At 41.9% G+C, this 27,635-nt stretch overlaps 2 protein-coding genes across 3 annotated transcripts in view; one reads left to right on the top strand and one right to left on the bottom strand.

Moving 5' to 3' along the window:
* LOC128666580 (probable endonuclease 4) overlaps window positions 1-27,635 on the top strand; it is an 82,710-nt gene that overhangs the window by 38,582 nt on the left and 16,493 nt on the right. The window contains exons 7-8 of the mRNA XM_053721268.1: window positions 22,296-22,427; window positions 22,507-22,611. Coding sequence (XP_053577243.1) covers window positions 22,296-22,427; window positions 22,507-22,611 — 237 coding nt within the window. The remainder of the gene's footprint in view (window positions 1-22,295; window positions 22,428-22,506; window positions 22,612-27,635) is intronic.
* Window positions 12,567-21,091, bottom strand: LOC128666579 (uncharacterized). 2 transcript variants are annotated; one of them, XM_053721267.1, is made up of 4 exons: window positions 20,987-21,091; window positions 19,076-19,313; window positions 17,964-18,099; window positions 12,567-13,175 (listed from the first exon to the last, which is right to left on the bottom strand). In XM_053721267.1, exons 2-4 carry the CDS (start codon window positions 19,295-19,297, stop codon window positions 13,159-13,161), a joined length of 375 nt encoding a protein of 124 aa, XP_053577242.1. In that variant the 5' UTR covers window positions 19,298-19,313; window positions 20,987-21,091; the 3' UTR covers window positions 12,567-13,158. The 2 variants fall into 2 exon arrangements, with proteins under 2 accessions (XP_053577242.1, XP_053577241.1); XM_053721266.1 differs by lacking the exon at window positions 12,567-13,175 and having other exon boundaries at window positions 13,566-18,099.

Genomic DNA, 27,635 nt, shown 5'->3' with positions numbered 1-27,635 from the left:
ATTGGCTGATTGGATCGGCCAATCGGATTGAACTAGATTCTGATTGGCTGATTCCATCAGCCAATCAGAAAATTCCTACCTTAATTCCGATTGGCTGATAGAATCCTATCAGCCAATCGGAATTCGAGGGACGCCATCTTGGATGACGTCCCTTAAAGGAACAGTCATTCGTCGTTCAGTCGTCGGTCCGGATGGATGTTCCGCGCTGGATGTCTTCAGGATCCTGCCGCTTCGCTCCGGATGGAAGAAGATCGAAGATGCCGCTTGGAGAAGATGTTTGTGGGTCCGGATGTCCTCTTCTTGCCGGATAGGAGGAAGACTTTGGAGCCTCTTCTGGACCGGATTATGGATCGCCAACCCCCGCTTGGGTTGGATGAAGATCTTGGAGCCAGGACGGATCGGTGATACCTGGATGGTGAAGACAAGGTAGGAAGATCTTCAGGGGCTTAGTGTTAGGTTTATTTAAGGGGGGTTTGGGTTAGATTAGGGGTATGTGGGTGGTGGGTTGTAATGTTGGGGGGGGGGTATTGTATGTTTTTTTTTACAGGCAAAAGAGCTGAAATTCTTGGGGCATGCCCCGCAAAGGGCCCTGTTCAGGGCTGGTAAGGTAAAAGAGCTTGTAACTTTTTTAATTTAGAATAGGGTAGGGAATTTTTTATTTTGGGGGGCTTTGTTATTTTATTAGGGGGCTTAGAGTAGGTGTAATTAGTTTAAAATTGTTGTAATATTTTTCTTATGTTTGTAAATATTTTTTTATTTTCTGTAACTTAGTTCTTTTTTATTTTTTGTACTTTAGATAGTTTATTTAATTGTATTTATTTGTAGCAATTGTGTTTAATTTATTTATTGATAGTGTAGTGTTAGGTTAATTGTAGGTAGTTTATTTAATTATTTTATTGATAGGGTAGTGTTAGGTTTAATTATATCTTAGGTTAGGATTTATTTTACAGGTAAATTTGTTATTATTTTAACTAGGTAACTATTAAATAGTTCTTAACTATTTAATAGCTATTGTACCTGGTTAAAATAATTACAAAGTTGCCTGTAAAATAAATATTAATCCTAAAATAGCTATAATATAATTATAATTTATAGTGTAGCTATATTAGGATTTATTTTACAGGTAAGTATTTAGCTTTAAATAGGAATCATTTATTTAATAAGAGTTAATTTATTTCGTTAGATGTAAATTATATTTAATTTAGGGGGGTGTTAGTGTTAGGGTTAGACTTAGCTTTAGGGGTTAATCCATTTATTAGAATAGCGGTGAGCTCCGCTCGGCAGATTAGGGGTTAATAATTGAAGGTAGGTGTCGGCGATGTTAGGGAGGGCAGATTAGGGGTTAATACTATTTATGATAGGGTTAGTGATGCGGATTAGGGGTTAATAACTTTATTATAGTAGCGCTCAGGTCCGCTCGGCAGATTAGGGGTTAATAAGTGTAGGCAGGTGTCGGCGACATTGAGGGGGGCAGATTAGGGGTTAATAAATATAATATAGGGGTCGGCGATGTTAGGGCAGCAGATTAGGGGTACATAGGGATAACGTAGGTGGCGGCGATTTGCGGTCGGAAGATTAGGGGTTAATTATTTTAAGTAGCTGGCGGCGACGTTGTGGGGGGCAAGTTAGGGGTTAATAAATGTAATACAGGGGTCGGCGGGGTTAGGGGCAGCAGATTAGGGGTACATAAGTATAACGTAGGTGGCGGTCGGCAGATTAGGGGTTAAAAATTTAAATCGAGTGGCGGCGATGTGGGGGGAGCTCGGTTTAGGGGTACATAGGTAGTTTATGGGTGTTAGTGTACTTTAGGGTACAGTAGTTAAGAGCTTTATAAACCGGCGTTAGCCAGAAAGCTCTTAACTCCTGCTATTTTCAGGCGGCTGGAGTTTTGTCGTTAGAGCTCTAACGCTCACTTCAGAAACGACTCTAAATACCAGCGTTAGAAAGATCCCATTGAAAAGATAGGCTACGCAAATGGCGTAGGGGGATCTGCGGTATGGAAAAGTCGCGGCTGAAAAGTGAGCGTTAGACCCTTTAATCACTGACTCCAAATACCAGCGGGCGGCCAAAACCAGCGTTAGGAGCCTCTAACGCTGGTTTTGACGGCTACCGCCGAACTCCAAATCTAGGCCTCAGTGACTTACATCAACCACCAGGGAGGAACTTGGAGTTCCTTAGCCATGAAAGAGGTGGCACGGATTATTCAGTGGGTGGAAGCTCACAATTGTTGTCTAACTGCCATCCACATTCCTATTGTTCTCCAGGTTAATCCTCAAATGGGGGGTGCCGCAGTTGGATCTGATGGCATCTCGGCAGAACGCCAATCTTCCAAGGTACGGTTCAAGGTCAAGAGATTCTCAGGCTGCTCTGATAGATGCTCTCGTATTTCCTTGGGATTTCGGTCTAGCATACCTGTTTCCTCCATTTGCGCTCTTTCCACTAGTTATTGCTCGTATCAAACAAGAGAGAGCATCAGTAATTCCAATAGCTCTTGCATGGCCTCGCAGGATCTGGTATGCAGACCTAGTGAAGATGTCATCTCGGCCGCCTTGGAGGTTGCCTCTGAGGAAGGACCTTCTAACTCAGGGTCCATTCCTCCATCCAAATCTTGTTTCTCTAAAGCTGACTGCTTGGAGATTGAACGCTTAGTTCTGTCTAAGCGTGGATTTTCTGAGTCGGTCATTGAGACTATGATCCAGGCTCACAAGCCTGTTACTCGAAAAATGTAACATAAGGTATGGCGTAAATACCTTTATTGGTGTGAATCTAAGGGCCTACTTTTGGAGTAGGGTCAGGATTCCTAGAAATGTATCTTTCTCCAGGAAGGTCTGGAGAAAGGGTTGTCAGTCAGTTCTCTGAATGGTCAGATTTCTGCATTATCTATTTTGTTACACAAGCATCTGGCAGATGTGTCAGATGTTCAATTTTTTTGTCAGGCCTTGGTCAGAATCAGGCCTGTGTTTAAACCTGTTGCTCCTCCTGGAGCCTTAATCTTGTTGTTAAAGTTTTGCAGCAGGCTCTGTTTGAGCCAATGCATTCCATAGATATTAAGCTGTTATCTTGGAAGGTTTTGTTTCTTATTGCTATCTCTTCCGCTCAGAGTTTCGGAAATCTCGGCTTTGCAGTGGGATTCGCCTTACCTTATCTTTCATGCAGATAAGGTGGTTCTTCATACTAAATTGGGGTTTCTTCCTAAAGTGGTTTTGGATAGAAATATTAATCAGGAAATAGTTTTTCCTTCTCTCTGTCCAAATCCTCCTTCTCATAAAGAACGTCTTTTGCACAACTTGGAAGTTGTGCTTGCTCTAAAATTCTACCTACAGGCGACTAAGGATTTTCGCCAGTCTTCTGCCCTGTTTGTTTATTTCTCAGGAAAGCGTAAGGGTCAGAAGGCTACTTGAGAACAATTGTAAGAGTTTGGATTTCCACTGGCGCTTATAAATTAAGCTAGGATTTATGCTACCATTATATGTGTAACTTATCTAAGTGAGATCTTATAAGTGAATCTGATTTGTATCAGGTGAAAAAACAATAGTGTCTAAGTGTCTCAGACAACAGATATTTAGGATTTAAGTCCTATGTGTTGACTGGTATAAAATATTTTCTTAATAATTTTTTGTTATATAAAAAATAATAATACTAAATCTGTAATTACAGATGGAGTGGATAGTGTTCGTGAATATGTTATGAGGAGTAAATATGTGTAAGTGAAGCTAGTGGCGATCCAATTAGCAGAGATTAGAAATGGATATAACTATATCCAAAAAAAAGAAGGATGTAGAAGTGTATAAAACTATTTTATTAAACTAAATTTACTGTCAACAATAAAACATTAGGATTAACTAAAAAATTATTATTATTAGAAGGCTACTTCTCTTTCCCTCTGTTTGAGAAGTATGATTCGTTTTGCTTTTGAGACAGCTGGACAGCAGCCTCCTGAGAGAATTACAGCTCATTCCACTAGGACTGTCTCCTCTTTCAAAAATGAAGCTTCTGTGCAACAGATTTGCAAGGCTGCAACTTGATCCTGAAATGTGCAGAAATTGAGGAGAATAGAAGATCCTCCACAATAAGTATACACAAATAGCACTCCTGAGTCCTAAAAGGTAGGTTAATTCCAATATGAAATAATCACAAAGAACTTGAGTCAATACTATTAAATGACGAAAATGGGTCAAATAGATGTGAGAGAATAAATTAAAATGTAACTTTTATTGGTACATTTGGTTAAAATTATCACACACACACAACACACAATTAAAACTACGGATAGGGGGGAATCACAGCGTGCCGTACAGATAATAGATGCTAACAGTGTAGCATAATAAATATCATAGTCATATCCAATAATAGTCTATAATAGGTAAAGCTAGCCAATGTGTGATAGCTAGAATTCACTATTAGTATCTCCTATAATATATATTAAATTGACTACTTAGTGTCAACTACTCCTGGATTGGTAAGGCGTCGTAAATCGACGGTGGATGTTAGAATTGAATATGTTACCAAGTAAGCGTTGCTAATAAAGCACTATGAGATAGTTACTGAATATGTATAGATATAAGTGTTGCTAAATACTGTAATTTTAAGCACTATATGTGTGGTCTTATTTAAGTAGCAACATAACCAGTGACCGAAGATGAGACAAACTGAATGATATACTAGTGTGTTTAAAATACTAAAGAGTCAGAGAAACGTACATTAGTCTGAATCAAACACACACTAGAATAGGTTGTGAGTCAATTCTTGCATTAAGCTAGTGCTTTAATATGTCAATAAACCTCTATTGACAAAAAAATGTTTCTCCAACATTGGTGTGTCCGGTCCACGGCGTCATCCTTACTTGTGGGATATTCTCTTCCCCAACAGGAAATGGCAAAGAGTCCCAGCAAAGCTGGTCACATGATCCCTCCTAGGCTCCGCCCACCCCAGTCATTCTCTTTGCCGTTGCACAGGCAACATCTCCACGGAGATGGTTAAGAGTTTTTTGGTGTTTAAATGTAGTTTTATTCTTCTATCAAGTGTTTGTTATTTTAAAATAGTGCTGCTATGTACTATTTACTCTGAAACAGAAAAGGATGAAGATTTCTGTTTGTAAGAGGAAGATGATTTTAGCAGACAGTAACTAAAATCGATTGCTGTTTCCACACAGGACTGTTGAGATGAAGTAACTTCAGTTGGGGGAAACAGCAGACTTTTCTGCTTAAGGTATGACTAGCCATATTTCTAACAAGACCATGTAATGCTGGAAGGCTGTCATTTCCCCTCATGGGGACCAGTAAGCCATTTTCTTAGTTAAACATAAAGAATAAAGGGCTTCAAAAAGGGCTTAAAAACTGGTAGACATTTTTCTGGGCTAAAACAATTGCTTTACTAGGCATATTATGCAGATTCTAACTAATTATTGGTATTATAATCTTGGGGAACGTTTAGAAAAACGGCAGGCACTGTGTTGGACACCTTTTTCAGATGGGGGCCTTTCTAGTTATAGACAGAGCCTCATTCTGGGACTGTATAGGGGTTAAATGTAAAAACGGCTCCGGTTCCGTTAATTTAAGGGTTAAAGCTCTGAAATTTGGTGTGCAATACTTTTAATGCTTTAAGACACTGTGGTGAAATTTTGGTGAATTTTGAACAATTCCTTCATACTTTTTCACATATTCAGTAATAAAGTGTTTTCAGTTTGAAATTTAAAGTGACAGTAACGGTTTTATTTTAAAACGTTTTTTGTGCTTTGTTGACAAGTTTAAGCCTGTTTAACATGTCTGTACCATCAGATAAGCTATGTTCTATATGTATGAAAGCCAATGTGTCTCCCCATTTAAATTTATGTGATAATTGTGCCATAGTGTCCAAACAAAGTAAGGACAGTAATGCCACAGATAATGATATTGCCCAAGATGATTCCTCAAATGAGGGGAGTAAACATGATACTACATCATCCCCTACTGTGTCTACACCAGTTATGCCCACACAGGAGGCCCCTAGTACATCTAGTGCGCCAATACTTATTACCATGCAACAATTAACGGCTGTAATGGATAACTCCATAGCAAATCTTTTATCCAAAATGCCTACTTATCAGAGAAAGCGCGATTGCTCTGTTTTAAACACTGAAGAGCAAGAGGATGCTGATGATAACTGTTCTGACATACCCTCACACCAATCTCAAGGGGCCATGAGGGAGGTTTTGTCTGATGGAGAAATTTCAGATTCAGGAAAAATTTCTCATCAAGCTGAACCTGATGTTGTGACATTTAAATTTAAATTAGAACATCTCCGCGCACTACTTAAGGAGGTGTTATCTACTCTGGATGATTGTGACAATTTGGTCATTCCAGAGAAATTATGTAAGATGGACAAGTTCCTAGAGGTTCCGGTGCCCCCCGACGCTTTTCCTATACCCAAGCGGGTGGCGGACATAGTAAATAAAGAGTGGGAAAGGCCCGGCATACCTTTTGTTCCCCCCCCTATATTTAAGAAATTATTTCCTATAGTCGACCCCAGAAAGGACTTATGGCAGACAGTCCCCAAGGTCGAGGGGGCGGTTTCTACTCTAAACAAACGCACTACTATTCCTATCGAAGATAGTTGTGCTTTCAAAGATCCTATGGATAAGAAATTAGAGGGTTTGCTTAAAAAGATTTTTGTACAGCAAGGTTACCTTCTACAACCAATTTCATGCATTGTTCCTGTCACTACGGCAGCGTGTTTCTGGTTCGAGGAACTAGAAAAATCGCTCAGTAAAGAATCTTCGTATGAGGTGGTTATGGACAGAGTTCAAGCACTTAAATTGGCTAACTCTTTTGTTTTAGATGCCGCTTTGCAATTAGCATGTTTTTAATTGTCAGTTGTGATTATGTTTATAGTTGGTAATTTGAAGCACATAAACGATAAAATACAGTTCGTATTAATTATGTCATTTTGACAGTGGTTTGGTTTATAAAAATTATTAGTGCTAGAAAGATTGGGATACATTCAATATATAACAGGTTAACGTGAATGTTATAGTCGTAATATTCCCAATATATAACTTATAACCAAGCCACTGGCTTAAGATAGAGCAAAATAACTGTTATACTAACATGCTTCTTGTGAATTATTGGTACTGTAGCGATGTGCTTTTGATACAATAATTCTGGAAAAAATAGTCACAAATCTGAGTAGGAGGTAGCTCCGCTTAATTGGGGTAACATGTAAACAGTGCTTGAATTTAAGCTAATTAGTTTGGTTTAACAGCAAGCCCCCATCTACTAACTCTAATACTAATGAAGACTTGATGAATGAATCCATCAGACAAATACACAAACTGATGCACAAACAAGATAAGCTCTGGTGGAATCACCATTTTTTTGAAAAATACATTGAATTAAAACTCATACCAAGAGGGCTCAGGATCCAACTGTTTCCAGCCTTTGAGTTTCGGGATCCAGATCTTGCTACTGAATGGGAAGAGGCATTATCAGATTGCTCTCACAAATTAATGAAAATTTTAATCAAACACGACAAGACAGAACACGATCTCTATGAAGTTCAGATACAAGAACTAAATAACAAACTAAAGGAGTTTGAAACACTTAAAGACTTTGAAGTAACATACAATAAGTTCCAAAATGAACTAGACAAATATGAACAAGAGATAAAAACAACCAAGCAAGGTAAACTAAGTCGTGACAAAGTTGATTATGCTAATAAGAGAGTGTATAAATGGAAGAAAAGAGGGAATTTTAACAAAGATAAACCCTCTAGAGTTAACATCGTACAGAGTGACATCTCTGATACTGAGGCGGAAGATACAGAAACCTTAGAATCTGATTCAGAACCCTCAACCTCCTCAGTAGCGAGTGTCAGCAACAATCCCATGACTCGACGAAAAAGAAAGGATTTTTTTTTTAGACCAAAGTACCTCTTCAGAATTAAACACACAAGAAGAGGTAGGAGGAAAACCAAAAAAACAAATGAAGAAGAAACCCGATACTCAGAAAAAGGTAGAACGCAGAAACTGTAAACCCTACAAAAGGGACCCGAGCCCTTTCTCAGAGCTGAGGATGAAACAATGAGGATAATCAACCTGTCTCATAAGTTATTAACACCAGACCACACTAATGTACTTTCAAAAGGCATGTCATTTTGTCCAACATCTAAAGGTGATAAATTTGAGATAATTAAGGATGTCCAGCTATTTGTGCGAAAAATAGCACTGTAAAAATGTATTCAAGTACTCAAAATCAATACAATGATGGAGACATTTCAAATTGATCAGAAGATGAACGAATTTCCCTTGCTAATTTGGAGGAATTACTCAATGACAACGAGCCCACCAAAGAACCAAACTGGCGAGATAATATAAAAAATAAATCTCAATTTATGCCTAAAATGAATAACTGCCCTCAATTAGAAGTCTTTAATAACGTGGTCTGTAACAAAATCACAAATCTAAAACAGAATTGGGCTAATTCCAACCTATCTAAACCGGAATCCCAGGCACTTCATGATATGAAACAATGGGACAATGTTATAATACGTAACTCAGACAAGGGTGGTAACGTGGTAATTTAGCCAATTAACAACTACAGACAAGAAGCTCAAAAGCAGCTAAGAGACAATAAATGTTACAAAAAATTAAGCTATAACCCATCACATGAGTATTTACAAGAATATGATAATATTATTGTATCAGCTAAGAACAATGGGTTACTAACTCCAAAAGAGTATAAATGTCTAAAAGTAACTAATCCAACTGTCTCCACATTTTATCTGATACCCAAGATCCACAAACATCCAAACCACCCACCAGGTCGCCCAATAGTTTCTGGGATTAATTGTTTGACTGAAAAAGCTAGTCAATTCGTAGATTTTAGATTGAGGCAGTATCTTTCACAATTACCATCATTTGTGAAAGACACCACGGATGTCTTGAAACAATTAGACCACATTCATGTTAGCAAAGACACTTGGCTAGTAATGGCAGACGTGGAGTCCTTATATACTAGCATTCATCATCAATTAGGACTTCAAGCAGTAAAAAGATTTCTTGAAATGGGCTCTGAAGAAGAGATAGAACATAATGAATTCATTTTGAACCTTCTGAAATTTGTTTTAAACCACAACTTTTTCACTTTTGACCATGCGTTCTATCTCCAAATAAGGGGAACTGCTATGGGCACTGCTTGCGCCCCAACCTACGCCAACCTCTTCTTAGGCTGGTGGGAACTACATGCTGTATTTTCTGACACAAATGACAAATATACTGATCAGATACCCCTATGGCTACGTTACATAGATGACGTGCTATTTCTTTGGGAAGGCACTAAGGATGAACTCGATAAATTTCTACTAAAATTGAACTCAAACGATCTCAATATTAAGTTAACATATGAAGCTAGCAATAATTCAATATCATTCTTAGATCTAACAATTACTAAAAATCCAGATGGCACCCTTAGTACAGACGTATTTAGGAAAAACACAGCCACTAACAGTATACTGCACAGTACCAGCGCACATACTCCAAGTACCGTGAAATCACTCCCAATTGGGGAATTTCTGAGAATGAAAAGGAGCTGCTCAACTAATGAAAAAATTGAAAACAGAGCAAAGGAACTTAAAAATAGACTTCTACAAAGAGGATATAGTAGGAGATCAATAAAGAAAGCAGAACATCGAGCTAAATCTACACCTAGGCATGAGTTATTGAAATCTAAACAACAAATCAATAACCAACAGGAAACAGTCAGGTTTATTACTACCTATAACACCAAAACAGCCGATGTGATAAACATTCTCAAAGAATCATGGCATATTTTACAATCTGACCACTCCCTAGGTAAAATTGTAGGAGATAAAATCCAAGTTGGATATCGCAGGGCACCAAACCTAAAGGATATGATTAGCCCTAGCCACCTGAAAGGCACTAGAATTCGAACCCAACTAAGACATGGTTCCTACAAATGCGGTATGTGCAGTACATGTAGCTTCATGAAGAAAACTAATGAAATTGTATATCGTTTTGGTAAAATACACCAAATCAGAGCTCATATAGATTGTACAACTGAGGGAGTTATTTATGTACTCCAGTGCAAATGCCCAAAATTTTACGTTGGTATGACGACCAGGAAAATAAGAATCAGACTCCAAGAACATCTTAGGAATATCAAAAACGCAGCTAATGACAGCAAAGCTGGCAAAACTATTACCTCAGTTGCCAGGCATTTTCTAAAAACTCACAAATCTAAACAGTCTGATCTCCAATGTTGGGGTATACAGAAAGTTGAATTAGGAATTTGAGGGGGCAATGTGGAACAAGCCCTTTTGAAAGCAGAAAGTAGATGGATTTATTTATTAAATACCATCCAACCACTTTGACTTAAAGGACCAGTCAACACATTAGATTTTCATAATCAACAAATGCAAGATAACAAGACAATGCAATATCACTTAGTCTGAACTTCAAATGAGTAGTAGATTTTTTTATAACAAATTTCAAAGTTATGTATATTTCCACTCCCCTTGTACCATGTGATAGCAATCAGCCAATCACAAATGCATATACGTATAGTCTGTGAATTCTTGCACATGCTCAGTAGGATCTGGTGACTCAAAAATTGTAAATATAAAAGACTGTGCACATTTTTTTTAATGGAAGTAAATTGGAAAGTTGTTTAAAATTACATGCTGTATCTGAATAATGAAAATTTAATTTAACCTGAGTGTCCCTTTAATCAAAACAATAACTTTGTAGCATTCCTTTAAACTTTGATATGTCAGTGTCCTAGTTTGTTCTCCCTTCATTATGAATTTGCCACGTGCCTTTAATTTGTGCTATTGGCATTTACATAACAATAAGCTATCCTATACCAATAGAGAATACTGTTATGCTCTGTTATTTATAATTGTATACCAAAGCATATGGAATAACTATTTGACATATACTATTCATTTGTTGACATCACCCATTCACTTTCTAACTATGCACGTAACATCATATGTTCACTAAGTCACCCTCACCCCCTTCTTTTGTTTTTGTTATATCCCCTCTCCTTTTGGAGGTTCAATTTCATTAGTTGCTAGTCACTTTTCCAGTATTATCACTCATTTAAACCATCACAGTAATTTATCTTTTAAAATACTTTTTTTACGCAATTTACACTAATGTAAAATAATGAACTTAGCATATAATCGTCACACAATATATATATATATATATATATATATATATATATATATATATATAATACTTAGCAATATACACCTATCACACATTGTCTAAATAATATATGCAGGCAGAATTTTGTAACGTACACAATCACACGTAGGATCACTCTTATATATTATTTATTTTGTGTATTCACAGTAATTCACAGCTATTTCATGTATTACCAGCAGTCATTGTGTCACTTGATCAATGACATAAATTTAATTGTCAACAAATATACATCTTTTACCTTTACATAATTAGTTTACCCACCGATAGCGTAACTGTTCAGAATAACTGGATATTTCTATGCGGTAAACCTATTAAGGGATCATTTAATCCTATCTGACACCGTTTAGGACCCAGCACACAACCAAGGCAGCACTTTGTGACGTCAACTGGGAGGCGGTACGCTAAGACACTGAGGTTATATAAACCCATCCACGCGCGCACCCTTTGACAAAGCCGATAAGCGGCGAAACGTGTTAGGGCAATGGTGAGGAGTCCAGTGAGCTCCTGTGTTTTAGGAATCGTTTAGTGGGGAACGATCAGCGTGTCCCTATACTCAATACTCCTAATATTTTGATATTTGTTTAGTGGCTCAGTAATTCTGATACATTCATTCAACTGTGATAATTAGGCATTAGCTTGATGCAGCACGTTGCTGACAGACCCGGTCTGAATATCACTATATGACCCAGATCTCACATTACTTATCTTTACGTTTTCTGATATTAGCCACCTTATTACCTAAGAGGGATAACAGACAAACTTGGGTGCATATGTTTGATATTTAAACTCGTCAGTATTGGCGTCTCATACTGCAGATTTCAACCCAGTTACCAACGCTGACTTTAACTGCAGCCCTTCAATAGCTAATCACAACTACACCTCTAAACCTATGGTCTGCAATTGATGTGTTATATAAACGGACCGGTTTAGTAAATGCAGCTGATACTCAGAGTGGGTTGTCATCTTTATGTCTAAATTACATGATTTAAATTAACCTACCCATAAGTAAAGAGACCCAATCAATACCTACGATACTTAACCCCTTATGTGCCTTTAAAGTGGTGAACTGCCTGTTTACAAGATACCCTTTAAATATACGGGTGTGCATAAGAGGGGGCTTGCTGTTAAACCAAACTAATTAGCTTAAATTCAAGCACTGTTTACATGTTACCCCAATTAAGCGGAGCTACCTCCTACTCAGATTTGTGACTATTTTTTCAAGAATTATTGTATCATAAGGTCTTAGAGGCTCCATTTAGCTTCCATATACTTTACACCCAATTGACCCACTTTTTGAACACCACCATCTATTACCACTTCTGCCATTCTGGCAACCTGAAATAATGACACAACACAGGAGTTTGGCTAAATATGGAAAGGTCACATTTAATAATTTAATTTAAATTCAAAAAATTTCTCACTGGGTAATAACATACCCTGGGTAATAACATACCCTGGGTAATAACATACCCTGGGTAATAACATACCCTTAATCAACATAACACTCAAAAATGCGTCAGCATTTGCATAACCTGAACTTGGATCCCACGTGTCAGGGGGGGGGACCACAAACCCCCCCTGTGGCAGAGCAAAAGGGGAGGAGCGAACCTGCAGCATATACCAGCCTTTAGCTAGACCACCGAATCACGACTTAGACTGGGTATGCTACAGGATCCCCTCCGCCCCTCGCAAGCCCTGCCTACGTGCCAGATCCCGATTTCACCGCAACAACTTATCAACTTTCTCCTATATGGCTGCTTGCTTATCTTAACGCTTTCAGCTAGCTTAGACCGCTCGAGTCACCCGCTAGCTTCCAGCTGCAGCTCTCTCGATCCCCTTATTAGGGGGCACGGGCGGTCTTACTGCGATCCAACTAAGTAGCTGACATCGTGCCCCTAACCATGCCAATTTCTCTCGATATCTCTGGTTGTGACCTCTCCGCGTAGTTGTCTTTACTGCTCTCTTGCATCTAGGGAGGGTGGGAGGGAAACAAAAAAGGTTAGTACTGAAGCCACTTCCTGTTGTTCCCCCTATATGTACCTTTTCCAACCCCCCTCTTCTATCTCTTGCCCTTCAGTCCCTCCTCTCATTCTTATCTTCTACTTCCCTATTCTCTAACCTAACTCCTTCCCCCCCCCCCCCCCCCCCCCCTCTTCTCCCTTCCCCCCCTGTCCTTCCAGCCAGGAGCCCAGCCCTTATGCCGCTCCGCTCTCATGCAATCCCTGCGCTCTTTTTAAGGTCTTAGAGGCTCCATTTAGCTTCCATATACTTTACACCCAATTGACCCACTTTTTGAACACCACCATCTATTACCACTTCTGCCATTCTGGCAACCTGAAATAATGACACAACACAGGAGTTTGGCTAAATATGGAAAGGTCACATTTAATAATTTAATTTAAATTCAAAAAATTTCTCACTGGGTAATAACATACCCTGGGTAATAACATACCCTGGGTAATAACATACCCTGGGTAATAACATACCCTTAATCAACATAACACTCAAAAATGCGTCAGCATTTGCATAACCTGAACTTGGATCCCACGTGTCAGGGGGGGGGACCACAAACCCCCCCTGTGGCAGAGCAAAAGGGGAGGAGCGAACCTGCAGCATATACCAGCCTTTAGCTAGACCACCGAATCACGACTTAGACTGGGTATGCTACAGGATCCCCTCCGCCCCTCGCAAGCCCTGCCTACGTGCCAGATCCCGATTTCACCGCCAACAAAGAAATACTCTTTCTGCCAAACACCTTTAAACTTTTCCCGTGACCTTTCCTTACCTTGATCATTTCCTCCAACATTCTCCTGATGTCCTCCAAAAACTGGTCATTACCGGCCTCGTTCAGGTGAACTCCGTCGCGCCTGAATATCTCTTCCCTTTTTGCCGCCAACAATGGGTGCTCCAGCACCGCTCCACCTATCCCCCTGACTGCTTTTGCCGCTACCAAATTAATCTTCCTCCTTGCTCTGTAGCCCGCTCTCTGCGTGTCAGTGTTCCTCCAAACCAACCTTGATATTATGTTTGACCATACTATCTTTACTCCTTGCCATGTTATCGCCAACCACCCCATTACACTTTTTATACTTTCTTCCAGTTCCCTCAGAGGGTATGCTCCAATATCATTCCCTCCTAAATGTATTATCATTACGTCCGGGCGCCCCCATCTCTGCCTTGCCTGCTGTATTGTGCTTACCAACTCTTCCCACCTCATTCCTCTCTTTCCTATCCACCTAACACTGGCTTCGGTGTATCTAAATCCCAAATGTGTCCCTTTTGCCAATGTCGCAGCCCTAACTTGCGCCCAGTATACGTATGAATGCCCTACCACCCATATCCTTAGTGCTCTTCCTGTAACAAATCACAAAGAAAATTGGAGAATTAAATTCATTCCGGTTGGCGCCATGACTTCGCATCCCTAATCGCAATCAAACGCCCCCTTTTGGCCTGATGTAGGACTTGTATGCTGCTGATTTCCACCTTCCCATTTTTTTAATCTGCTCGATCGAACATCCTCTAGATGCCGCACTGGTTGCTGCCCCTATTCTGAATGAGTGCGGCGCATAGTATGCATCTGACCAACCCAGTCTTTCTACCGTTCTTTCCAATACCTTCCTAAACTGAAAACCTGTGACGCCGGATCCGTCCCTATGCCTAACAAATTGCGGGCCCTCTGCCCTTGCTGTTAGCTCATAATCCCTTACTGCTGCCACCGGGCAAGTCGCGCCACCTGTCCTCCCCATTGACACCCATACCCCTTTTCCTTCCGTATCTGTTTTTGATTTCCGAATTAAAACTAGCACTGCTCGCACGCCCCATTTCACATCTTCTCGCCTTACACCACCGCCCACGTCTTTCCTATTCCTCGCCAGCAATTCCCCTATGCGCAATGCCCCATGGAAAGCCAAAGAGAAAGCTACCCTGAATACCAATGCCTCATCGTCATTGAAACATACTTTGCTGAGCACTGCTAACATTTCCGCCAACCTATCCTCTGTTATCGGCTCCCTTCTATCGCCTTGCTTCTTCTCTCCTACGCTCCACCCCTTGAATACTTTCCTTACCACAAATCTCTTTGTTATATCCTTTCTCCCATATAACTGCGAAAAATACGACACCCCCGCCAGTACTGTGCCCAACTGCCCTTTCTTCACCCCCCCTTGCTTCAATACCCATAGCCATTCTAGAAAAACCGTTTCTTCCTCGCGACCTATAATCTTGTTAAATTCGCACCACCGCTCCCAATACTTCTTGTATACGGCCCACGTTTTTGGCGCCACGGACTTCTCTACCATCTCCCTGATTCCGTCTATTTGTTGCCAATCTGCCAAAGAAGAACAGGGCAGGGTTCACCTTCCTTCCTTGCCCTTGGAGCCACCTTCCTAAATATTTCCCATTTAAACCTTGACAGTGCGTCTGCTACAATATTCCTGTACCCTGGTATATGCTGTGCTTTAAAACAAATATTGTGCTTAAGGCACTTTAATACAAAATATCTCAAATACTTAATAACCGGGTTAGATGATGACGACAAATTATTCATTACATCCACTACTGCCTTATTATCGGACCAACAGATGATTCTTTTGTTCTCTAATACATGGCCCCACAGCTCTATCGCTACTATAATGGGAAACAATTCAAGCAAAGTCATGTTCTTTATCCACCCTTTCTCCTTCCAATCTGCGGGCCATTCGCCCGCGCTCCATCTACCTTGCAAATACGCTCCAAACCCCGCACTGCCTGCTGCATCTGTGAACAACTCCAATTCTTCCACTGACCTTGCCTCTTCCCATATCCTGATACCATTAAATTCATCTAAAAATGCCTCCCACACTCTGAGGTCTTCCTTCATTTCCTTATTGACGCGCACCATATGCTCGGGCAGCTTTGCCCCTTTTGTCCCCATTTCCAACCTTCTTTTAAATAATCTACCTACCGGTATTACCCGGCACGCAAAATTCAAAACCCCCAGCAATCTCTGCATTTCTCTAAGAGTCACCTTATTCCTTTTCAACATCGTTTTTATCATATGTCTCGCCTTCTCAATCTTATCCGCAGGGAGCTCGCATTGCCCCTTTGCGGAATCTATCATGATACCCAGGAAAACCAGCCTCGTACCCGGCCCCTCCGACTTTTCCGTTGCTACTGGCACTCCCAACTGTTTGAACATTGCCTCTAGCTCTTCCTTCCAGATTCTACATTCCCCTGTCTCTTTCCTGCCTACCACCAAAAAATCATCTAAGTAGTGAGACATACTCTCACATCCTGTTTTTTCTGTAAACAACCAATGCAAAAATGAACTAAACTTTTCAAAAACTGAACAAGAAACCGAACACCCCATGGGCAAACACTTATCTATGTAATAATCACCATCAAACTTACAACCCATTAAATTAAAACTAGCTGTGTTCAAAGGCAATAACCTAAAAGCAGATTCCACATCTATCTTTGCCATCAACGCCCCTTTTCCAAGCCGTTTCACTATTCTTACCGCACTATCAAATGATTGATATTGCACTGAAGAATCCAACTTGTCAATTGCGTCGTTGACTGAATTCCCCCTGGGGTAGGACAGGTGCTGTATCATCCTGTATTTACCCTTCTCTTTCTTGGGAACTACTCCCAGGGGGGACACAATCAAGTCAGCACACGGCTTCTCTTTGAATGGCCCTGCCATTCTCCCCAATTTAACCTCCTTCCTCAATTTTTCCGCTAGTACTCCTGGAAATTCTGCTGCAGATTTTAAATTTCTCGCCTGCATAGCCCCTTTAACTTCTGTTTTAACTGGGACCACAAAACCTACACGCAAACCGTTTGTTAACAAAATCCTTTCCTCTTTCAGCGGGTACATTGCCAATTCCTCAATGATCCTATCTACCCTCAGCGGTGTTTTGGCCATTACCCGCCATTCCTCCTCCGCTACCGTTACCCCCGTGCCCTCGAAAGGAAAACTTGCTATTGTTATTGGCATTACCCTTCCTACAATCCACTCCTGGGTGCGCTCCGCCACAATGCCTACATGCGTGCTTATATTTACATGAATTCCCCCTGTCGCACCTCTTGTCATTAAACGCCCAGCATTCCTTTGCCTCTGTTCTGAATGTTTTCCCTTGCCCTATGGGCCTACCTTGTGCTTCAGGGACCTTCATCACCCTCGTCCACGTATCTAGTATTTTTACCCCAAAATCCTTCCTACCTTTACCTCCCAATTGTATATTTCCTTTCCTAAATTCCCTATCATAATCCTTCCATGCGAAACCCCCGTATGTGGTGTAGCATTCCGCTATTAAATGTATGTATCTCAGCACCCCTTTCATCTTATCTGGATTGGCCGTTAGAAAACATTCTGCATATATGACCATCCCTTTCACCCATTCTGGAAATGTCTGCTTTGCCCTTCTCCCCCTTCCCTCATTAGATTTGACCGCCAAAGCTTCCCTAGTCATTTCAAACACATCCACATACCGTCCTCTCTGCGCTTTCCTAACAACCTTCGCTTTTAAATGTGTGGGAAGGGGTAAGAGCTTGGTCGCTGCTACTTCATCGTCTAAATTCACCACATTATCACTGCTGTCCCCGTCCTCATACCCTTCCTTCACCACCTTATTTTTCTCTTGCTTAGCATATAACTTTCTTACAATTTTCAAGATTTTTCTATGCCCCCTCCCATTACGCTTATCATCCTCAAAGTCATCATCCGTGGAACTATCTGACGAAGATTCACTACTGTCACTATAATACATTTGCTTACCGTGTTTCTTATGGCTCACACGATGCCCGTCTTGTCCTTCCTTGTCTGCTGCCGCCATTCCCTGCGGCGCTGTCGTGCTCCCTTCGACCTCTTTGTCACCTGCTCCATTGTTCACTTTACCCACTTTGTCTCTCTTCTGCAACATATTCATATTTACATTAGTACCATCCCCCCCTTTTCTTTGAACCTGTTTCACAGACATGTGCTCTGCCCTCTTACTGCTGCGCCCCCCATTCCCTGTATCCCTAATGCTCCTTTCATCCTCCCCTTCTTCCTCTACCCTCACATATGTATACCCCTCTGTATCCCTAATCATCCTGGGGCGCTCCACACTATTCTCTTCTAACCTGACCCTTTTTGCTGCCCTCCTGCTATTCGCCCCTCTTCTGTACACTTCACAGTACTTTTTCCTTTCTTTACCCCCTGCTCTAGCTCTGTCCTGGCCTTCCCACTCCTCCCCTGACTCGCATGTGTGTGTGCCTGGACCACCGGGTCCCCAGCAATCTGCCTCCGCATTCCTTAATTCCTCCCTCCTTCTTGGTTCCCTGCTCGTCTTCCCACCCGCACCGCTTGATACCTTGTGCTTATTTCCCCTTCCCGGCGACTGACGCCCTCTCTCCACTACCCCTGCTGAAACGGAATCATCCCTGTCGCACCGTGCGGCCCCCGCCCCCCCCCTTCATGATGACGTCATCACGTAGCGCACGCCGTATCGGCGTGCGCATGCGCATATCGCGCTCACTGACTGGGGAAGAAGAGGGGGAGGGGGAGGAAGGGGGAATACTGCTGCGCCTATGGCGGCCACTCGCGCCCGCAACTGCGCCTCTACCAGACCGCTCACTGCTAGGCCAGACCCTGCCCCTGGACTGTCTGCCGCCTGCTCTACTACTATGGCCCTCATCTTCTAGGCCCCAATTACGCCGCCGCGCGCCCTGCTTGCTGCCCCCTAGAGGCGCCATTGCTTGCCGCCGCCTGCACCCCATACTGCCCCCCTGGCCTAAGGGAATCTCCGGACTGCTGGACCGGTCCGTTTCACTAAATAACGCCACTTCCCCCATACTCACATCAGAATTGGCCCCCTCCTCTGCCTCAGCCCTGCCTTTCATACTCACGTTACCCTCTTGCATCCGCTCTCTCTCAGGGGGGGTTACCGCTGCCTTCTGCTCCAAGACCGTCTCCTGCTTCTTCTGTTTCTCTCCCTGCCTTTTTTCCAGGAGCTTCAATCTCTTCTGAGCCCGGATTGCTCTCGTCTTCCAGAGGGTCTCATCATCTGTAAGGAACCGTTTGGGAATTCTCCTGCTTCTGGCCGTCATCTTCAGCAACTTCTTCTGCATCAGCTACAAGCAGCTCCTGAAACAAAAAAGGTTAGTACTGAAGCCACTTCCTGTTGTTCCCCCTATATGTACCTTTTCCAACCCCCCTCTTCTATCTCTTGCCCTTCAGTCCCTCCTCTCATTCTTATCTTCTACTTCCCTATTCTCTAACCTAACTCCTTCCCCCCCCCCCCCCCCCCCCCCCCCCCCCCCCCCCTCTTCTCCCTTCCCCCCTGTCCTTCCAGCCAGGAGCCCAGCCCTTATGCCGCTCCGCTCTCATGCAATCCCTGCGCTCTTTTTAAGCACATCGCTACAGTACCAATAATTCACAAGAAGCATGTTAGTATAACAGTTACTTTGCTGTATCTTAAGCCAGTGGCTTGGTTATAAGTTATATATTGGGAATATTACGACTATAACATTCACGTTAACCTGTTATATATTGAATGTATCCCAATCTTTCTAGCACTAATAATTTTTATAAACCAAACCACTGTCAAAATGACATAATTAATACGAACTGTATTTTATCGTTTATGTGCTTCAAATTACCAACTATAAACATAATCACAACTGACAATTAAAAACATTTTTTTGTCAATAGAGGTTTATTGACATATTAAAGCACTAGCTTAATGCAAGAATTGACTCACAACCTATTCTAGTGTGTGTTTGATTCAGACTAATGTACGTTTCTCTGACTCTTTAGTATTTTAAACACACTAGTATATCATTCAGTTTGTCTCATCTTCGGTCACTGGTTATGTTGCTACTTAAATAAGACCACACATATAGTGCTTAAAATGACAGTATTTAGCAACACTTATATCTATACATATTCAGTAACTATCTCATAGTGCTTTATTATTAGCAACGCTTACTTGGTAACATATTCAATTCTAACATCCACCGTCGATTTACGACGCCTTACCAATCCAGGAGTAGTTGACACTAAGTAGTCAATTTAATATATATTATAGGAGATACTAATAGTGAATTCTAGCTATCACACATTGGCTAGCTTTACCTATTATAGACTATTATTGGATATGACTATGATATTTATTATGCTACACTGTTAGCATCTATTATCTGTACGGCACGCTGTGATTCCCCCCTATCCGTAGTTTTAATTGTGTGTTGTGTGTGTGTGATAATTTTAACCAAGTGTACCAATAAAAGTTACATTTTAATTTATTCTCTCACATCTATTTGACCCATTTTCGTCATTTAATAGTACTGACTCAAGTTCTTTGTGATTATTTCATATTGGAATTAACCTACCTTTTAGGACTCAGGAGTGCTATTTGTGTATACTTATTGTGGAGGATCTTCTATGCTCCTCAATTTCTGTCTCTAATATACACAGCACCAACGCTGGAACTTAAGTCAATAATACCTAAGTATCCTTTTACTGGGCAGTAGTTCCTATTCATTTAAATGTAGTGCCATTGGGCCTCTTTTCTCGTTTTGTCTGCAACTTGATCCTCTCTGCATACTTTTTCCAAATATGATACTTTTGCCTCGGCTGAGGCCTCTTTTGGGAAAAAGGTTCTTTAAGCGGTGGTGCCTTCTGTTAAGGTCTGCCTGTTTTGTTTTCCCTCCCTGTTCATTCTGTGTCCTCTAGCTTGGGGTATTGGTTCCCACTAGTAATTGAATGACGTTGTGGACTCTCCATATCTTAGGAAAGAAAACAAAATTTATGCTTACCTGATAAATTTCTTTCTTTCCGAATATTGAGACAGTTATTTTTGACAAAACCTCAGGCACCTCTATACCCTTGTGTTATTCCTTTTCCATTTCTCTTCGGTCGAATGACTGGGGATTATGGGTAAGGGAGTGACACTTAACAGCTTTGCTGTGGTGCTCTTTGCCTCCTTCTGCTGGCCAGGAGTGATATTACCACTAGTAATTGATTAAAGTTGTGGAATCTCCATATCTGGAAAGAAATTTATCAGGTAAGCATACATTTAGTTTTTTCACTCTTTCTCTCTATCTCTCTTTCTTTCGGACTCATCTGTCACTACTGACTTTATATCTCTTCCTGATCCGTCTGTCACTACTGACTTTATATCTCTTCTCGATCCATCTGTCACTACTGACTTTATATCTCTTCCTGATCCGTCTGTCACTACTGACTTTATATCTCTTCCTGATCCATCTGTCCCTACTGACTTTATATCTCTTCCTGATCCTTCTGTCCCTACTGACTTTATATCTCTTCCTTATCCTTCTGTCCCTACTGACTTTATATCTCTTCCTGATCCGTCTGTCACTACTGACTTTATATCTCTTCCTGATCCTTCTGTCCCTACTGACTTTATATCTCTTCCTTATCCTTCTGTCCCTACTGACTTTATATCTCTTCCTGATCCTTCTGTCCCTACTGACTTTATATCTCTTCCTGATCCGTCTGTCACTACTGACTTTATATCTCTTCCTGATCCGTCTGTCACTACTGACTTTATATCTCTTCTCGATCCATCTGTGACTACTGACTTTATATCTCTTCCTGATCCGTCTGTCACTACTGACTTTATATCTCTTCCTGATCCATCTGTCCCTACTGACTTTATATCTCTTCCTGATCCTTCTGTCCCTACTGACTTTATATCTCTTCCTTATCCTTCTGTCCCTACTGACTTTATATCTCTTCCTGATCCGTCTGTCACTACTGACTGTATATCTCTTCCTGATCTGTCTGTCCCACTGACTGTATATCTTTTCCTGATCCATCTGTCACTACTGACTATATATCTGTTCCTGATCTGTCTGTCCCTACTGACTGTAAATAATTTTCCTGATCCATCTGTCACTACTAACTATATATCTCTTCCTGATCCGTCTGTCCCTACTGACTTTATATCTCTTCCTGATCCTTCTGTCCCTACTGACTTTAGATCTCTTTCTGATCTGTCTGTCCCTACTGACTTTATATCTTTTCCAGATCCGGCTGTCCCTACTGACTTTATATCCCTTCCCTGATCCGTGTTTATCTTCCTTGCTGATTTCCGTCCAGTTCTTGAGAATATGAGCTGTCAGGGCAGTACCATTGGAGGTCGTTTTGATGAACTGCGTGGGATTATAGACCAGGTCAAGGATAAAACCCGCATTGGTGTGTGCCTGGATACGTGTCATGCTTTTGCTGCAGGTGAGTCCCTCTCGCACCCTAATCTGTCTGTGTCAGGCTAAACATTGGTAATCATCTCTCCTCTCTCTGATGCCTGCAGGTCATGACCTGTCGCAGAAGGCGGGGCTTAAAAAAATGCTTGACCAATTTGATGAAGTTGTTGGACTTTCTTACTTAAAGGCAGTTCACCTGAATGACTCTAAAGGTTGGTCTACTCCCTACTGCATCTCCACAAGGCAAACTTCCTGCTTGTTTAAGATATCGGTGTATCAGCTTTATGTAAAGAACATATGTTTCTCCAACATAGGTGTGTCCGGTCCACGGCGTCATCCTTACTTGTGGGATATTCTCCTCCCCAACAGGAAATGGCAAAGAGCCCAGCAAAGCTGGTCACATGATCCCTCCTAGGCTCCGCCTACCCCAGTCATTCTCTTTGCCGTTGTACAGGCAACATCTCCACGGAGATGGCTTAGAGTTTTTTAGTGTTTAACTGTAGTTTTTATTATTCAATCAAGAGTTTGTTATTTTAAAATAGTGCTGGTATGTACTATTTACTCAGAAACAGAAAAGAGATGAAGATTTCTGTTTGTATGAGGAAAATGATTTTAGCACCGTAACTAAAATCCATGGCTGTTCCACACAGGACTGTTGAGAGCAATTAACTTCAGTTGGGGGAACAGTGTGCAGTCTCTTACTGCTTGAGGTATGACACATTCTAACAAGACGATGTAATGCTGGAAGCTGTCATTTTCCCTATGGGATCCGGTAAGCCATGTTTATTAAGATAGTAAATAAGGGCTTCACAAGGGCTTATTAAGACTGTAGACTTTTTCTGGGCTAAATCGATTCATTATTAACACATATTTAGCCTTGAGGAATCATTTATTCTGGGTATTTTGATATGATTATATCGGCAGGCACTGTTTTAGACACCTTATTCTTTAGGGGCTTTCCCTAATCATAGTCAGAGCCTCATTTTCGCGCCGGTATGGCGCACTTGTTTTTGAGGACAGCATGGCATGCAGCTGCATGTGTGTGGAGCTCTGATACATAGAAAAGTCTTTCTGAAGGCATCATTTGGTATCGTATTCCCCTTTGGGCTTGGTTGGGTCTCAGCAAAGCAGATTCCAGGGACTGTAAAGGGGTTAAATATAAAAACGGCTCCGGTTCCGTTATTTTAAGGGTTAAAGCTTCCAAATTTGGTGTGCAATACTTTTAAGGCTTTAAGACACTGTGGTGAAATTTTGGTGAATTTTGAACAATTCCTTCATACTTTTTCGCAATTGCAATAATAAAGTGTGTTTAGTTTAAAATTTAAAGTGACAGTAACGGTTTTATTTTAAAACGTTTTTTGTGCTTTGTTATCAAGTTTATGCCTGTTTAACATGTCTGAACTACCAGATAGATTGTGTTCTGACTGTGGGGAAACCAAGGTTCCTTCTCATTTAACTATATGTATTTTATGTCATAAAAAAATTTAGTAAAAATGATGCCCAAGATGATTCCTCAAGTGAGGGGAGTAAGCATGGTACTGCATCATCCCCTCCTTCGTCTACACCAGTCTTGCCCATACAGGAGGCCCCTAGTACATCTAGTGCGCCAATTCTCCTTACTATGCAACATTTAACGGCTGTAATGGATAATTCTATCAAAAACATTTTAGCCAATATGCCCACTTATCAGCGAAAGCGCGACTGCTCTGTTTTAGAAAATTCTGTAGAGCATGAGAACGCTGATGATATGGTTTCTGAAGGGCCCCTACACCAGTCTGAGGGGGCCAGGGAGGTTTTGTCTGAGGGAGAAATTTCAGATTCAGGAAACATTTCTCAACAAGCTGAACCTGATGTGATTACTTTTAAATTTAAGTTGGAACATCTCCGCGCTCTGCTTAAGGAGGTGTTATCCAATTTGGATGATTGTGATTATCTGGTCATTCCAGAACCACTATGTAAAATGGAAAAGTTCTTAGAGGCCCCGGGGCCCCCCGAAGCTTTTCCTATATCCAAGCGGGTGGCGTACATTGTTAGTAAAGAATGGGACAGGCCCGGTATACCTTTAGTACCTCCCCCCATATTTATAAAATTGTTTTCCTATAGTCGACCCCAGAAAGGACTGATGGCAGACAGTCCCCAAGGTCGAGGGGGCGGTTTCTACTCTACACAAGCGCGCCACTATACCCATAGAAGATAGTTGTGCTTTCCAAGATCCTATGGATAAAAAATTAGAAGGTCTGCTAAAGATGTTTGTTCAGCAAGGTTCCCTTCTACAACCAATTGCATGCATTGTCCCTGTCACTGCAGCCGCGTGTTTCTAGTTTGATGAGCTAGGAAAGGCGATTATTAGTAATTCTTCTTCTTATGAGGAGATTATGGACAGAATTCGTGCTCTTAAATTGGCTAATTCTTTCACCCTAGACGCCACCTTGCAATTGGCTAGGTTAGCGGCGAAAAAATTCTGGGTTTGCTATTGTGGCGCAGAGCGCTTTGGTTAAAATCTTGGGCAGCGGATGCGTCTTCCAAGAACAAATTGCTTGACATTCCTTTCAAGGGGAAAACACTCTTTGGCCCTGACTTGAAAGAGATTATCTCTGATATCACTGGGGGCAAGGGCCACGCCCTTCCTCAGGATAGGTCTTTTCAAGACCAAAAATAAACCTAAGTTTCGTCCCTTTCGCAGAAACGGATCAGCCCCAAGGGCTACGTCCTCTAAGCAGGAAGGTAATACTTCTCAAGCCAATCCAGCCTGGAGACCTATGCCAGGCTGGAGCAAAGGAAAGCAGGCCAGGAAACCTGCCACTGCTACCAAGACAGCATGAAATGCGGGCCCCCGATCCGGGACCGGATCTGGTGGGGGGCAGACTCTCTCTCTTCGCTCAGGCTTGGGAAAGAGATGTTCTGGATCCTTGGGCGCTAGAAATAGTCTCCCAAGGTTATTCTCTGGAGTTCAAGGGGCTTCCTCCAAGGGGGAGGTTCCACAGGTCTCAGTTGTCTTCAGACCACATAAGAAGACAGGCATTCTTACATTGGGTAGAAGACCTGCTAAAAATGGGAGTGATTCATCCTGTTCCATTAGGAGAACAAGGGATGGGGTTCTACTCCAATCTGTTCATAGTTCCCAAAAAAGAGGGAACGTTCAGACCAATCTTAGATCTCAAGATCTTGAACAAGTTTCTCAAGGTTCCATCGTTCAAGATGGAAACCATTCGAACACTTCTTCCTTCCATCCAGGAAGGTCAATTCATGACCAAGGTGGATTTCAAGGATGCGTATCTACATATTCCTATCCACAAGGAACATCATCGGTTCCTAAGGTTTGCATTCCTGGACAAGCATTTCCAGTTCGTGGCATTTTCTTTCGGATTAGCCACTGCTCCTAGGATTTTCTCATAGGTACTAGGGTCCCTTCTGGCGGTGCTAAGACCAAGGGGCATTGCTGTAGTACCTTACTTGGACGACATTCTGATTCGAGCGTCGTCCCTTCCTCAAGTAAAGGCTCACACGGACATTGTCCTGGCCTTTCTCAGATCTCACGGATGGAAAGTGAACGTGGAAAAGAGTTCTCTATCTCCGTCAACGAGGGTTCCCTTCTTGGGAACTATAATAGACTCCTTAGAAATGAGGATTTTTCTGACAGAAGCCAGAAAAACAAAACTTCTAGACTCTTGTCGGATACTTCATTCCGTTCCTCTTCCTTCCATAGCGCAGTGCATGGAAGTGATAGGTTTGATGGTAGCGGCAATGGACATAGTTCCTTTTGTGCGCATTCATCTAAGACCATTACAACTGTTCATGCTCAGTCAGTGGAATGGGGACTATTCAGACTTGTCTCCGAAGATACAAGCAAATCAGAGGACCAGAGACTCATTCCGTTGGTGGCTGTCCCTGGACAACCTGTCACAAGGGATGACCTTCCGCAGACCAGAGTGGGTCATTGTCACGACCGACGCCAGTCTGATGGGCTGGGGCGCGGTCTGGGGATCCCTGAAAGCTCAGGGTCTTTGGTCTCGGGTAGAATCTCTTCTACCGATAAATATTCTGGAACTGAGAGCGATATTCAATGCTCTCAAAGCTTGGCCTCAGCTAGCGAGGGCCAAGTTCATACATCAACCATCAGGGGGGAACAAGGAGTTCCCTAGCGATGGAAGAAGTGACCAAAATCATTCTATGGGCGGAGTCTCACTCCTGCCACCTGTCTGCTATCCACATCCCAGGAGTGGAAAATTGGGAAGCGGATTTTCTGAGTCGTCAGACATTGCATCCGGGGGAGTGGGAACTCCATCCGGAAATCTTTGCCCAAGTCACTCAACCGTGGGGCATTCCAGACATGGATCTGATGGCCTCTCGTCAGAACTTCAGAGTTCCTTACTACGGGTACAGATCCAGGGATCCCAAGGCGGCTCTAGTGGATGCACTAGTAGCACCTTGGACCTTCAAACTAGCTTATGTGTTCCCGCCGTTTCCTCTCATCCCCAGGCTGGTAGCCAGGATCAATCAGGAGAGGGCGTCGGTGATTTTGATAGCTCCTGCGTGGCCACGCAGGACTTGGTATGCAGATCTGGTGAATATGTCATCGGCTCCACCATGGAAGCTACCTTTGAGAGACCTTCTTGTTCTAGGTCCGTTCGACCCACTCCAGCTGACTGCTTGGAGATTGAACGCTTGATCTTATCAAAGCGAGGGTTCTCAGATTCTGTTATTAATACTCTTGTTCAGGCCTGAAAGCCTGTAACCAGAAAAATTACCACATAATTTGGTATATCTGTTGGTGTGAATCTGCAGGATTCCCTTGGGACAAGGTTAAGATTCCTAAGAGTCTATCCTTCCTTCGAGAAGGATTGGAAAAAGGATTATCTGCAAGTTCCTTGATGGGACAGATTTCTGCCTTGTCTGTGTTACTTCACAAAAAGCTGGCAGCTGTGCCAGATGTTCTAGCCTTTGTTCAGGCTCTGGTTAGAATCAAGCCTGTTTACAAAATTTTGACTCCTCCTTGGAGTCTCAACCTAGTTCTTTCAGTTCTTCAGGGGGTTCCGTTTGAACCCTTACATTCCGTTGATATTAAGTTATTATCTTGGAAAGTTTTGTTTTTGGTTGCAATTTCTTCTGCTAGAAGAGTTTCAGAATTATCTGCTCTGCAGTGTTCTTCTCCTTATCTGGTGTTCCATGCAGATAAGGTGGTTTTGCGTACTAAACCTGGTTTTCTTCCAAAAGTTGTTTCTAACAAAAACATTAA

The sequence above is a fragment of the Bombina bombina genome, chromosome 7, assembly GCF_027579735.1.
Source record: "Bombina bombina isolate aBomBom1 chromosome 7, aBomBom1.pri, whole genome shotgun sequence".
Taxonomy (NCBI): Eukaryota; Metazoa; Chordata; class Amphibia; order Anura; family Bombinatoridae; genus Bombina; species Bombina bombina.
The sequence above is the reverse complement of the archived record's forward strand: the minus strand, read 5'-3'. Positions and strand labels throughout refer to the sequence as shown.

Excerpts from the sequence above, each read along its gene's own strand:
- LOC128666579 (XM_053721266.1), bottom strand. The coding sequence starts at position 19,297 with ATGCAGAAGAAGTTGCTGAAGATGACGGCCAGAAGCAGGAGAATTCCC. Across the intron at positions 18,100-19,075 it reads AGCGGATGCAAGAGGGTAAC|AAGAGAGACAAAGTGGGTAA; the intron begins GTGAGTATGAAA and ends AATATGTTGCAG.